Raw genomic sequence first — 13,186 nt, 5'->3', positions numbered from 1 at the left:
TCATTAATGTTTAGGCATTTCCTCCAATCTAGTGTATTGCATTTAGTGCTTATGCTGTGATCACATCTAAGCTGTCCATAAATTCCAATTAAACTGATTTAATAACTTAATTTTCATTAATTGCACAGTTAATAACCACGTTAGAATCAATAATATTCAAAGTTAAAGAATAACTTACTATTATAATTAGTTGTTACCACCCATTAGTCAATAAAGTTAATGATTACAATTAATTCCTCCACATCATTTATTCTTTGCAGAAGTAATTTAATAACTTTATTATTGAGCCAACGCAAGCAAGGAAATGGAGAAGTGAATTTTCAGGACTATTTTTAAGCAAACCTCAGGAAGATAAACAATGAAGTACATGCATTCTAGTTCATGATATTGCAGGAGGTAAAGTAGAATAAAATCTTGCAGTTCAAGGTTAAGTGTAAGCAAACAGACATAATCTATCACCTATCATGTCGAATTGTGCTTTCTAACAGACTTCAGTGTCGGTCTAAGCTCCATATTATGTCAAGATAGAGGAGCACGAGTGGATGCAACTTCCTTTCCATGAAGGCCATTCTAAAACAGGGATTCCTGGAAGATCATAGAAACATAGAAAATAGGTGCAGGAGGAGGCCATTTGGCCCTTCGAGCCTGCACCGCCATTCATTGTGATCATGGTTGATCATCCACAATCAGTAACCCGTGCCTGCCTTCTCCTCATATCCCTTGATTCCGCTAGCTCCTAGAGTTCTCTCTAACTCTATTTTAAATTAATCCAGTGAATTGGCCTCTGCTGCCTTCTGTGGCAGAGAATTCCACAAATTCACAATTCTCTGGGTGAAAAAGTATTTTCTCATCATAGTTTTAAATGGCCTCCCCTTTATTCTTAGACTGTGGTCCCTGCTTCTGGACTCCTCCATCATTGGGAATTTTTTCCTGCATCTAGCTGGTCCAGTCCTTTTTGCATCTGCATCTTTTTCTGCATCTAGCTGGTCCAGTCCAGTCCAGTCCAGTCCAGTCCAAAACAATGCTTTCACTATCTCTGTTAAAATACGAGGTTGTAATTTGTTGAGACCAGGAATATAACTCTCTCCATTTCTAATTCAGGTTTCTCATTCTAACTGTACACCTGCTTAAAAACAACTTCCAGAATGTTTTCTCTGACTTCTGCTGTGAAGATAAAGTATAATATTGTCTATTTAGTTAACTTCTTTAAAATGTCTCCTCTTCCTATCAGTAGTCGATTACTTTTTATATATCTGTAAAAACATTTGCAGATAGACACATTCTATCTTCTCCGTCTTTATCATTTTCTTGATTGCCTTTTGTTGACTTCTAACTTCTGCAGGTTTAATGCTCTTGTCAACATCAAAATCCACTTGCTATCATCTAACACAACGTTTCAGTTTGGTATAGCTGGATCACTTATTTTATGGGATTCTTATTTATCATACGTTATGAATTAGGAATTCCTTTCTTAAATGTTTTGCTATTGCTGGTACTGGATATGCTCATTTGTTTCTTGAAGAATGCAAAACCCCAAACAAAATTATCTTTCTAACTTTAGAGGAAAGATGTGATTGCTGGCAATATTTCAGAGACAACAGTAGGAATGTCCTAACTAAACAGAATGAAGGCTAACTCACAAAACTCACCAATTCTAAAGTGAAAAATATTATAGAAGCAAAAATTGAAGCAGATCGGGCAAGAACTTGCACAGGACAAGGCTTATGGGCCAAGATAAATGTATCGAGACAAAACAAAAACTAAAGTTTCACCAGTTTCACATGACCCTGTAAATGTAAATACCAACATCTAGCAAATGGTCCAAACATAACTGAGATCGCTGGATATTGGGATTTATGGGGTCAAATTACTTTTCAATTTTTTATGGATTTTTTCTGGTTGTTAAATAATTGACACATGAGAGAAACAGTTTTCTGAATGAAAATTATTTCTGAAAGTCGTAAAAGAAATGGCCATTCAAAAGAGTACCCAGGCTCTGTTTGAAAGAGCAGTTCCTGTCCTTACACTGTGCATTAAGAAATTAGCCTTCAAAAACCTCTGATTTAAAAAAAATTATTAGACTGTAACAAGAGCATATACTTCAATTTCGCAGACCAGAAGATGTTCCCTATTTGTGCTAATATAGTGTTACAACTAAATTCAACGTGGCACAGAGTGATGGCATTTGGACCATTGTAACTACTGTACATCTGCTCAATGAAATAGTACCATGTAAGTCACAGAGTCCTTTAAATCTTCGCTTTACAAGAATTCTACACATCCCCGAGTTCATATGAAATTTACCAATGAATCTGCCAGCTTCATTCCAGTATTGCAAATAAGCCATGTCATGTTTCTGACATTCTCTCTGCTCTTGCTAACCTACAGCATGTTATTTTAGAATTCTCAGCCCCGCTTCAAATCCCTGCACTAACACCATACTTCCTAACTCCTCCAACCTTACGACTCTCAAAGATACATGCTCCCAATTCTGCCATTTGACCATTCCCAATTTTAGACCTCCACGTGCAAACATATCTTCAGTTCACAACGTCCAAAATTTTGAATTCCTTCCTGAAAATGTCCATCCATGTCTAGTTCAGTTTCCTTCTTCATTAGACTTTGTTTGGACATTGCATTATAAAATAGCAAAACAAGTGCTAAGCACACAAGGCTATTTTACTACCTTTGTCCTTAATTACCTTAATTAAAGGGCAATACTCTAGTTACTGACCCTTCTGTCATTGTAAACAATTTATGCTGATATACTGTCAAAACCTTCGAGATTCGGAACATATCCTCATAACCTTCTCTGCTCTTGCTTAACAGCCCAGCTTCTCTCATCCCCCACACACATTAAAATACTTACTCCTGGTACCACACAAAACAAATCTCCACCGCGTCCTCTGCAGCCGTCACCATCTTTATTAATCAACCATAATAATCCAGCTGGGTGATATCTACCATATTAGTACAAACTAGTACAAAAGGATTATTTTTGTTCCAATTAATCCAAATATGCAAGAAGCCCCATTTTAACGAATCAAACCATTTACTCAAATGTTCCTGCCGCTTATGGAAGCTTATTTTGTATCGCCTGCCTCTACGTGTTCTTGCCACCAACATTAATCACATTGCAGCACTGTGTCAAATTTCAGATGCCAGATTTTGTGCCTTTTGTTTGAAACGTTCCTTGACAATATTTACCACAGTTTTGAGTTTCATGATGTCATGTATGGCCCAAATCCAAATAAGTAACCGTTTAACTCCTGTCCTAGCCCCGATCTATGTGTGATACCACTGGAGTTTCCCTTCACTCAGAAGAATAACCACTCATTCTTTACCTCTGCAGCCAAAACCTCAATAGGTTGAGTGTCCCAAGAATCGAACCCTCAAAATGTTGAAGGTTTCTTCTGAAGAATATGGGGGGAAAAAAAAAAATTTGAAGATTTGATTTCCTGGATTATGAATGCAAGTGCCCATGACACTCACATGGTAACTTTATTTACCAACAAGTGACTCAAAATTATGACAAAGTTAACTAACCTCAAATCATTGTCAGGGATGGCTGATTTACCAGGTCAGTGCACAAAACTGCTCTGCTACTGCAACAATCCACAATTGATGACCTCACTCATGCTGGTAGTGATGCAGTTCAATTATCTTGCTCCACAGATTTGCATGCTTACAAATGTCAAGTCTCTCCCAAAGCAGGTGAAACTTTCAAGTTGTCATTATGGGAGTACTTCTCCTACAGGAAGGTTTTCATGAAATGTCATCCCATGTTCTGCTTCACCGACTATGCGTGGAACTCAACAGCCATCTTCTATCTAAGCAAAACAGACAAACTCTTGATACAAGGAAGGTACCAGTTGCTCAGTCGACACCACTACACAAAGCAAGCAAGAAGATTTGCCAGCTAGCATTGATACGTTATTAGTGGCTTTACATGTAATTGGTTTGCCCAAAATTACGAGGTTTACCGCAGGGAAAGTGTAAATATATTGTCAACGCTTCATCATGCTGACTATTGAGTAACCTCGATGCCAAACATTGAATATCAGAGGTAGGTCATAAGAACGCAAGAATAGGAGCAGGCGTAATCAAGTCTACTTTGCCAATTACTGAGATTGTGGCCAAGATTCTACATCCGTTCCACCATTTCCCACCATTAGACCAAATCAATTGATTTCCTCAGTGTCCAAAAATCAACAGATCTTTATCTGAAATGCCCCAACAGCTGAGCATCCAGTGCTTTACAAAGAATTCAATCGATTCCCAATCCTCTGAGTGAAGTCGTTTCCTCATCATCTGAGTTCTAAATGAGCAATTACGTTCCCTCCAAACTATCGGGGGAAATAATCTCTCTGCATCCACTGTCATAAACGTTATAAATTTCAAAAATGCCAATTTTTATTCTCCAAACTTTGGGGAATATTTACTTAGTTTATTTAGTCTTCCACCATAAGACAATTCTCCCATTTCACAAATAATAAAAGTGAATCTTTTTTGCGCATCTTCCCAGGTAAGTATATCAAAGGGACCAAAAATGTATGTTTTATTTCAAAACTCACCAAGAGCTGAGATGATCATTTCAGCAGGTTTTTATTGTTTTGGTCCTAAATTCCTGCAATAAACCTAAAAATATCACTTTCCCAATTATTTTTGTGGTTCTGCATGTAATTTATGTTTAGTTAAGTTATTTTAGAGATACAGCGTGGAAACAGGCCCCTCGGCCCACCGAGTCTGCACCGACCAGAGATCCCCCACATTAACACTATCCTACACCCACTAGGGACAATTTTTACAAGTACACCAAGCCAATTAACCTACATACCTGTACGTCTTTGGAGTGTGGGAGGAAACCGAAGATCTCGGAGAAAACCCATGCGGTCACGGGGAGAACGTACAAACCAGGCACGTGCCATGAATAATTAGTCAGGGTAGGCAGTCAGTATCTTTGGCCAGCCGGCGTTTAAAAAAAATCTTGAAAACCGCGCATGCGCAGATTGTTCTCTCGACTTTTATAATGTAATTTGTCTTCTAAAGTATTTAAAAACATATAGCTCAAAGAAATGTACTTGCCACATTCTATTTGTTCAAATACAACCGCATAGCCACTCTTTCCTGTTGTACAAACCTGTTTTAAATGTTCTAATTATTTTTGTTCCTTTGTGCTGTTGAAGTTCTTTAAGTTCCGGAATTGGTCTGCCATTTTAAATTATTTTGGTATTTTCCTCATAAGATTGCTTAGAGAGACTCTTAAGATAATCACTATCCATCTTTGAAAAACCCGCCAAGAGACATGCGCTGCGCAGGCGCAGTAGGCTGCTGTGCATACGCAGTGCGCTGCGCAGCATATGCACGCAGTCCACGGTGTAAAGGCAGAATTTCAGCTGCCTTTATACATGTTTGCCACTGATGGCTTGAAGCACCGTTGAAGGCACATGAGTACCACATACTTCCACGTGTTACATGTACTCCGGATGATAGGCACGGGAGAATTATGCATACCTAAGAGATCGATGTCTTAGGTAAGCATAATTCTCCCGTGCCGTTACTATTTATATTTAATAATTACCATTTTATAATTTTATTCAGCGTAGGCACTGCCTACCTTGCCTATCCTGACGGCACGTGCCTGGTACAAACTCCGTACAGACAGCACCCGTAATGGGGATTGAACCAGGGTCTCCGGCACTGCAAGCGCTGGAAGGCAGCAACTCTATGCTGCACCACCGTGGCACATAAGATCTCACTGAGTATTGACACTTGTTAGCTCTTACCTTAAAATATATATTTTTTCTTTTTCGTGTGACTAATCTCACATTTGTTTGCTGTCTACTTTCGCATCTTGCTTTGCAGTAAGTATGAAAACTTGAATTGTCCCCAGACCCTTCAAGTAACTGATTAAGTGAATTATACGGAACAAAATCACAACCATTCAATCTAGGGAAATCATTCCAAAATATAGATGTGGCAAATCCAAAACACCTCCTATACTTCAGCCTCCACTTGTAAAACATGAGGAGGTAGACAATATGTTGAGGGGATTTGTCAGCTCACTGTCTCATTAATTTATTTAATACTTTTAATATTAATCACTTTAAAGCATTCACTCTTATTCAATCCAATCCACTCACAAATTTCCATTATTTCGGTGTCCTCCACTGTGAAGATAGGTGCAAAATATTTGTTTACTGACCCTCCCATTTTCTTCTTCTTCCACACCCATCTGGAAATCAGATCCTACAGCAGAGTTGTCTTTGAAAATCGAAAACTGAACACTGAGTTAATCGAACATTTGCAGCCATTCCCAGTTAGAGCATGACATTGGTGAAATTGGACTGGTCACTTTGCGACACAATTCACCCTTGCACAGTATTGATGCGATTTCTATCTCAGGGCCACATGAGATGACATTGATTCTCCTACAATGCTCTTCACGGATCAATATGGTTGGATTATTTTGTCCATGGTGACCCATTATCAGACACTCCCAGGACAACAATCTGGTCTTAAGTCTGTTATGCTCAACTGGAAGCCTGCTGGGTAAGAACTCCATCCTTAGATTCTACTCCAGCATTGCACTGAGATTCCTTCTCCTCAACCCCCCCATCTGAATTCCAACTTGAATCCCACCTTCGCCCACCTCAATGCACAAGCAGAGTGCCAGTTTCTTCCACAGAGAAGGATTTATTTCCCCCATCCTGCATTGTCCTTAAGTGGGTCCATATCCAGGGTAGGGGAATCAAAAACAAGAGGGCAGATGTTTAAGCTGGGAGGGTCAAGATTAAACACAAGACACATTTTCACTTGGAAGATAGTGGGTATACAGAACTAGCTGCAGAGGAGGGAGTTGAAGCAGGTGACAGGATTTAAAAGATATTTGGAAGGTACACAAAAATGCTGGAGAAACTCAGCGGGTGCAGCAGCATCTATGGAGTGAAGGAAATAGGCGACGTTTTGGGCCGAAACCCTTCTTCAGACTGATTGTGGGTGTTTAAAAGATATTTGGACAGGTACATGGGTAAGAAAGGTCGGAGGGATATGGAGTGAATGCAGACAAGTGGCACTTAGATGGGGGCTCTTGGTTGGCATGGGTGAGGTGGGCTGAAGGACCTGTCTCCGTGCTGTATGATTTATAACTCTGACTGTAACTCATTCCTTTCCACACCCAGTGCCGTAATCAGAACCCCAGACACTGAACTAGGCTGCAGATTAATTTGGAATCCGTGAACAGCAATCAAAACAGTTATTATTCCACCACATCCAGCAAATCCGTTTGGATGGGCTGGAACTTCTAGACAAAAGTTTCTTGCGCTGATTTTCAGTAATTCAGCCTGCAGAAAGTGAAAAAGAAAAATACTAAATACATTCTCTAGCCCATGAACCTTGGGCATAAACAGAATCAAAGCCAAGCCAAGCACCGTTCCAAAATTCAATTGCATATTTCAGAAGTGAAGTTAACATTGCTCCAACACAGGAGATACAAGAACATAAGATAACAGGAGTAAGAGTAGGTCACTAGGCCACTCTAGCCTGACCTGCCATTCAATTTAATCATGGATGATCTATGCTGGACTCAATAACTCTTCTGTACTACTTCTCCAATGCCCCCAATTCCATGATCTATCAAATATTTATTTATCTATCTCCAACTGAACTATATTTATTGAATTGGCCTCCACCATCCTCTGGAGTGAATTCCAGGAATTCCCTATCCTCTGAAAGAAGAAATCTCCACTCACGCACATCGATTATAAATGACTGGCCACTTATTTCCTCTTGTTCGTGAATCTCCCACGTGTGAAAACATTTCAACCCTGTCAAGCACCTTGTGAATCTCACGTTTCATTAAGGTCACCTTCATGCTTCTAAACTCCAAGGATCTCTTTTAATTGAACTCAGGTGTTGCCAATGTAGAGTTTACCCATTTCTCCTGAGATGGTGTTAGTATCTCTTGGGTGCTCTGGTTTCCTCCAATATTCCAAAGACGTGAAGTTGGATGCGAGTTGCGTGCTGTAAATTACCACTAAATATAGGTGGGTAGTAGGAAAATCACAGAGCGCTGACTGATATTTGAGAGAATAAATTACAAAGAAATATGCCAGGAAATGAAATTGCTGAAAATGTTGAAAAAGTCCACATAGTCCTTCTACATCATGTGAAATGTGCATAATATACAAGTACATGAAAATCTTTGGATGGGTAAGAATTTCCACAATTCAGAGGCAAGAGGAAACAAAAGGCATCCACAAAATATGCTTCTGTGGATCCTGACTTCAAAACACAAATAATGATGCAATATGAAAAGTAAAATTACGGTAAAAATGAAAATATCCAATAGATCAGGGATAGAAGATATAAATTAGGTTAAACATGGATTTTTAGCAATGAGAGTAAAAGTCAGAAACTGAATCTCTAGCTGTAGACACCAATACTTCAGATACGTTCAACAGAAATATGTATGTTAAATTAGGTGCAATTTCCCAGTACTTTCTTTATTCCAGTGCAGTCTACAATGTACCTGAAAACTGTCCACGTGTTGCAGGGAAACTCAGAGTCGAGCTGAGATCACTCACCCAGAAAGAGGAAGATAGAGGAGGATGGAAGAACAGAAAGATACCAATAGCTACTAAAAGACAAAGTGAATTACCGGTCTTCTTGTTGTTTAAGTAATTGCTCAGTTTTGCTCTGCGATTCAGTTCTCAGGCAGCTCAGTTCTTCTTCAATCTAAACCCAAAGAGCATGGATCAATATGTTATTATAATTATTTAATTTAACCAGATATCAATTCAGAATTGTTTCTAAAAAATATTATACAGCCTCTATGGCAGGATATGATTAATTTTTTTACTTAAAGTTGAAATATTCCAGTAATATTCCTGGAACTACACTCCTCACCAAAATGTGAAAAAACAGTCACTCCTGTGTGTGATGGTGCTTGTTTCTCTATCACCCAGCCTCTTATCGGTTTTGTTCATCTTCCACTCATTGTCCCTCCGCCTGTTACTTACTTTCACTGTTTTCTCTCTGCCAGTTTGTCTACTTCTCTTTATTATATTCTCCTTTTTATAAATCAGTCTGTCAACTTTGCCTGCTTGTATGTATCGTCAATCTTCAATAATTTTTTTCAATATATGCATATAATTTCATTTTTTTTAACCAAAAAAAGCACATACGCTGAGAGATGGGACGCTGCTGCCTTCTCCACTTTTGGCATCAGGAATTCCACAGACAATATGGAGTCCAATCACCAAGAGTCTGTCTCCCAACCACGCCTGCTTCCGATGGTAGCAGTGACATATCTCAACGTCCACACCTGCCACGATTGCCTCTCTCAAACAATTGGCCAAACAGTCGGGATGACAAGCTCAGACCAACTGTGAAGCAAACTCATTTCACCCAACACCTTTATACTTTCTCAGCATACTAAGGAAACCAACATCCCACCCATAGGGGCTGCATTGACATTCCGGACTCCAAAGGTGAAATGCCAGTTAAATCAACTGAAATAAAGCAGGAAATGCTGGAACCCTATAATAGCAGGTCAGACCACATTGTCCTTAAGAATATTCGCTGCATTTCCGAAGCTGCGTGGAGTGTGGCGATGAGGAAGCTGTGTGATGGACTGAAAAATATTCACAATTCTCTGCAATTTCTTGCGGTCTTGAACAGAGCTGTTCCCAAACCAAGCTGGACTGCACCTCGAGAGTATGCTTTTCATAAGAGTTGTTGGAGACATATCTAACTTTGAGGAAGTAGAGGTGTTGAGGTGCTTTCTTGGCCCTAGCTTCAATGTAGTCAGTCCAGGACAAATTGTTGATGATATTTACTGTAGATGTAGGAAAATAAACTTCTCAACCATTTCCACTTCAACACCATTAGTGCTGATTAGCGCATATACTCCACCACGTTTCTATCATCTTCCAGACATTGAGGGAGAGACTGTTGTCTTGACACCATGTTACTTAGCTCTATCCGTTTCCTATAATCCATCTCGTCATTGCTTGTAAAGTGGCCCACTACAGTGGTGTCATCTGCAAACTCGTAAATGAATTTAGAGTAGAATTTGGTCGCTAGGTTGTGAGTGTGCAGGAAATACCACCATAGGGTGCCTCATGATGGCTGCCTTGCCAACGGTCTGTCTTTTCCTTCCTTGTTGTTTTAGTATGTTGTAAAATGTATCTTTTAGTTTATCTTTAGTTTTATGTAGGAAAGAACTGCAGATGCTGGTTTAAATCGAAGGTAGACACAAAATGCTGGAGTAACTCAGCAGGAACGGCAGCATCTCTGGAGAGAAGGGATAGGTGACGTTTCGGGTCGAGACCCTTCTTCAGACTCATGTCAGGAGAGGTGGCGGGACAAAGATAGAATGTAGTCGGAGACAGTAAGACCAGTGGGAGAACTGGGAAGGGGGAGGGGATGGAGAGGGAAAGCAAGAGCTATCTGAAGTTAGGGAAGTCAATGTTCATACCGCTGTGGTGTAAGCTATCCAAGTGAAATATGAGGTGCTGTTCCTCCAATTTAAGTTGGGCCTCAATCTGACAATGGAGAAGGCCCAGGACAGAAAGGTCAGATTGGGAATGGAAGGAGGGGGTAAAGTGCAGGGCAACAGGGAGATCAGGTAGGTTAAGACGGACTGAGCGGAGGTGTTCAGCAAAACGATCGCCGAACCTGCACTTGGTCTCACCAATGTAAAGAAGTTGGCACCTTGAATAGTTGACGTTGGAGGAGGCACAAGTGAACCTCTGCCTCACCTGGAAAATCTGTTTGGGTCCTTGGATGGAGTTGAGGGTGGAGGTAAAGGGACAGGTGTTGCATCTCCTGCGGTTGCAGGGGAAAGTATCTGGGGAGGGGGTGGCTTTGATGGGAAGGACGAGTTGACAAGGGAGTTTCAGAGGGTCTCAGCGGAAAGCAGAAAGGGGTGGAGATGGGAAGATGTGGCCAGTAGTGGGATCCCGTTGGAGGTGGCGATAATGTTGGAGGATTATATGCTGTTTTGTATTATGTAGGGGGGGGGGAAACTTTTCTTATCTCTTTCTTCGACGGAGATGTGACTTTTTCCGTATCGTATCTCCGACCACACTGTGGCCTAAAATCGTGTTGGCGGCCTCTAGTTTGTGACTTCTAGAGCTCCAGAAGTGCCAAACAAGAGTCCGCCAAAACGGTGGAGCCTGCGGACTTTAACATCTCGGAGCAGGCAATCCCTTTGCCAGGGGTCAGCCTTTGGTGCTCCAACCTGCTGGAGCTGTAGACTTTAACATCGTGAAGCTCGCTGTCCCTGGTTAGAGACCGATTTTGGGTACTCCAAGCCGCAGGAGTTTCTACCGCCCCAATGTGGAAGCTTAGACTGCCCCGACGAGGGAGCTTGATCGCCGGCTGCGGGTGGTTCGACTCCCCCGACCGCGGTAGGAAAGGAGGAAAGAAAATAAGACTCTATTGCTTTCCATCACAGTGGGGAAGTGGAGGAGCTGCTGCAGTGGGTGTTTATGTCAATTTTTATGTAGTTGTGTGTCTTGTTGCTTTTTTGGTATGACTATGGCAAACCAAAATCCTCGTGTATGTTTCAAAATATACTTGGCTAATAAATTACGATTATGATTATGATTAATATAATAAGGGGCTGAGAATGCATTCTTATAGGGCACTGGTGTTGGGAATTATTGTGGAGAGGGTGTTGTCAACTATCCTCACTAGTTGTGGTCTATGTGTCATAAATTCATAGATCTTTTGGCTGGTTCCTAGTTCCAGGAGTTTGGAGATTGAATTTGGTTGGGATTATGATGTTGAAGGCAGGTCCGTAGCCAATAAATAAGAGTCCGATGTACAGTATCTATCTGTTCCAGAGATGGTTGTAGGGCCAGAGAGATGTCATCTGCCATTGACTTGTTGAGACAGTAGGCAGAGGATAAAGGGTGCCTGTGAGGCTGGAGTTAATGTGCACCATGACCAGCTTCATGAAACACTTGATGATGATGGATGTCAGAACCACTGGATTAAAGCACACCACCCTGCTTTTCTTTGGCATCGGGATGATAGGGGTCTTCTTGAAGCAGTTGGGGGATCTCAGAATGGAGAAGCGAGAGGTTAAAGATACCTGTGAACATCTGGTCCGCAGGAGGTCCGCCAGCAGGTCCTCAAGGATCCTGAGGACACGGCGGGGGACTCAACGTCAGCCAGTTGCTTTCCCCCACAGTTTACTTTCAGGAAGGCTGATATGACATATGCAACTGTGACCGTGGGTACTGGCACACCAGAGGCTGTCGGGGTAGATGATGTAATTTCACTCATCCTCTATTCAAAGCGAGCGTAAAATGGATTGTGCCCTTGAGATGCCACTCAGATGCATTCTTGTTGTGAAGAGTCCAGTTGTTGCTGGTGATACAGCCCAACTTCACTTTGTAACCTGTTATAACATGCAAGCTTTACTACAATCTACACTTTAATTTGACCTGGAATTCCCTCTTAGCATCCTTGAGACTTTGCCGAGGTTGACTTTGACTTCTGTACTCCTCGGTATCATTTGACATGAATGCTGCAGACTTGGACCTCACCTGGAGTGGACCTCATCCATGGCTTCCAGTTGGGGAACACTTGTATTGTTTTCTTTGGCACATATTCCTCTACGCACTTACTGATGACAGTCTGACATAGCAGTGGCATACTCATTGAGGTTGGCCGCAGAGTCCTTGAATGTAGACCAGTCCACCGACTCAAAGCAGTCGCAAAGGATCTCATCTGTTTCCTCACACCAGGATTGTACCAGATGCTCCAGTTTGCTTGTAAGCAAAGAGTAGAAGTACAGCAATGTGGGGTCAGATTCTCCAAAGTGCATTCGGGATGGAGCGGTAGGCGTCTTTGGTGGTCGTGTAGCAGTGCTCAGGAGTGTTTGAGCCTCTGGTTGGACAGAAGATGTACTGATAGTATTTTGATAGCACACTCTTGAGGCTGGCCTGATAGAAGTCCAAGGTTGGCATTAGCATGGGGTGGGATAGCGGCAGGTAGTGGGAACAGCACTTCACCATTAGATGTTCCAGGCTAATGGAGCAGGAGTTTGCCAGGACTGCCATGTCCAAGAACCACACAGAGTTGATTAGGTTGCAGACCCCTCCACCTCTGACCTAGCCTGAGTGAAGGCAGAAGCCCTCAGGTTGTTTGGTAGAGTCGGGTGAATGTGGGG

At 41.5% G+C, this 13,186-nt stretch overlaps 1 protein-coding gene across 7 annotated transcripts in view; it reads right to left on the bottom strand.

Annotated features, from left to right (window-relative positions):
* Positions 1-13,186, bottom strand: part of LOC129699694 (coiled-coil domain-containing protein 158-like) — a 100,683-nt gene that overhangs the window by 47,516 nt on the left and 39,981 nt on the right. For all 7 annotated transcript variants that reach the window (XR_008723920.1, XM_055639726.1, XM_055639694.1 and 4 more), the window contains one exon: positions 8,660-8,736. Coding sequence is in view for 6 of the 7 variants with exons in the window: in XM_055639726.1 (XP_055495701.1) it covers positions 8,660-8,736 (77 nt within the window). In the remaining variant the exon portion in view is untranslated. The remainder of the gene's footprint in view (positions 1-8,659; positions 8,737-13,186) is intronic.

This window comes from Leucoraja erinacea, chromosome 1 (assembly GCF_028641065.1).
Source record: "Leucoraja erinacea ecotype New England chromosome 1, Leri_hhj_1, whole genome shotgun sequence".
In the NCBI taxonomy this organism is placed as follows: domain Eukaryota; kingdom Metazoa; phylum Chordata; class Chondrichthyes; order Rajiformes; family Rajidae; genus Leucoraja; species Leucoraja erinaceus.
Note: the sequence above shows the minus strand (reverse complement) of the source record. Positions and strands in the feature narration are given on the sequence as shown.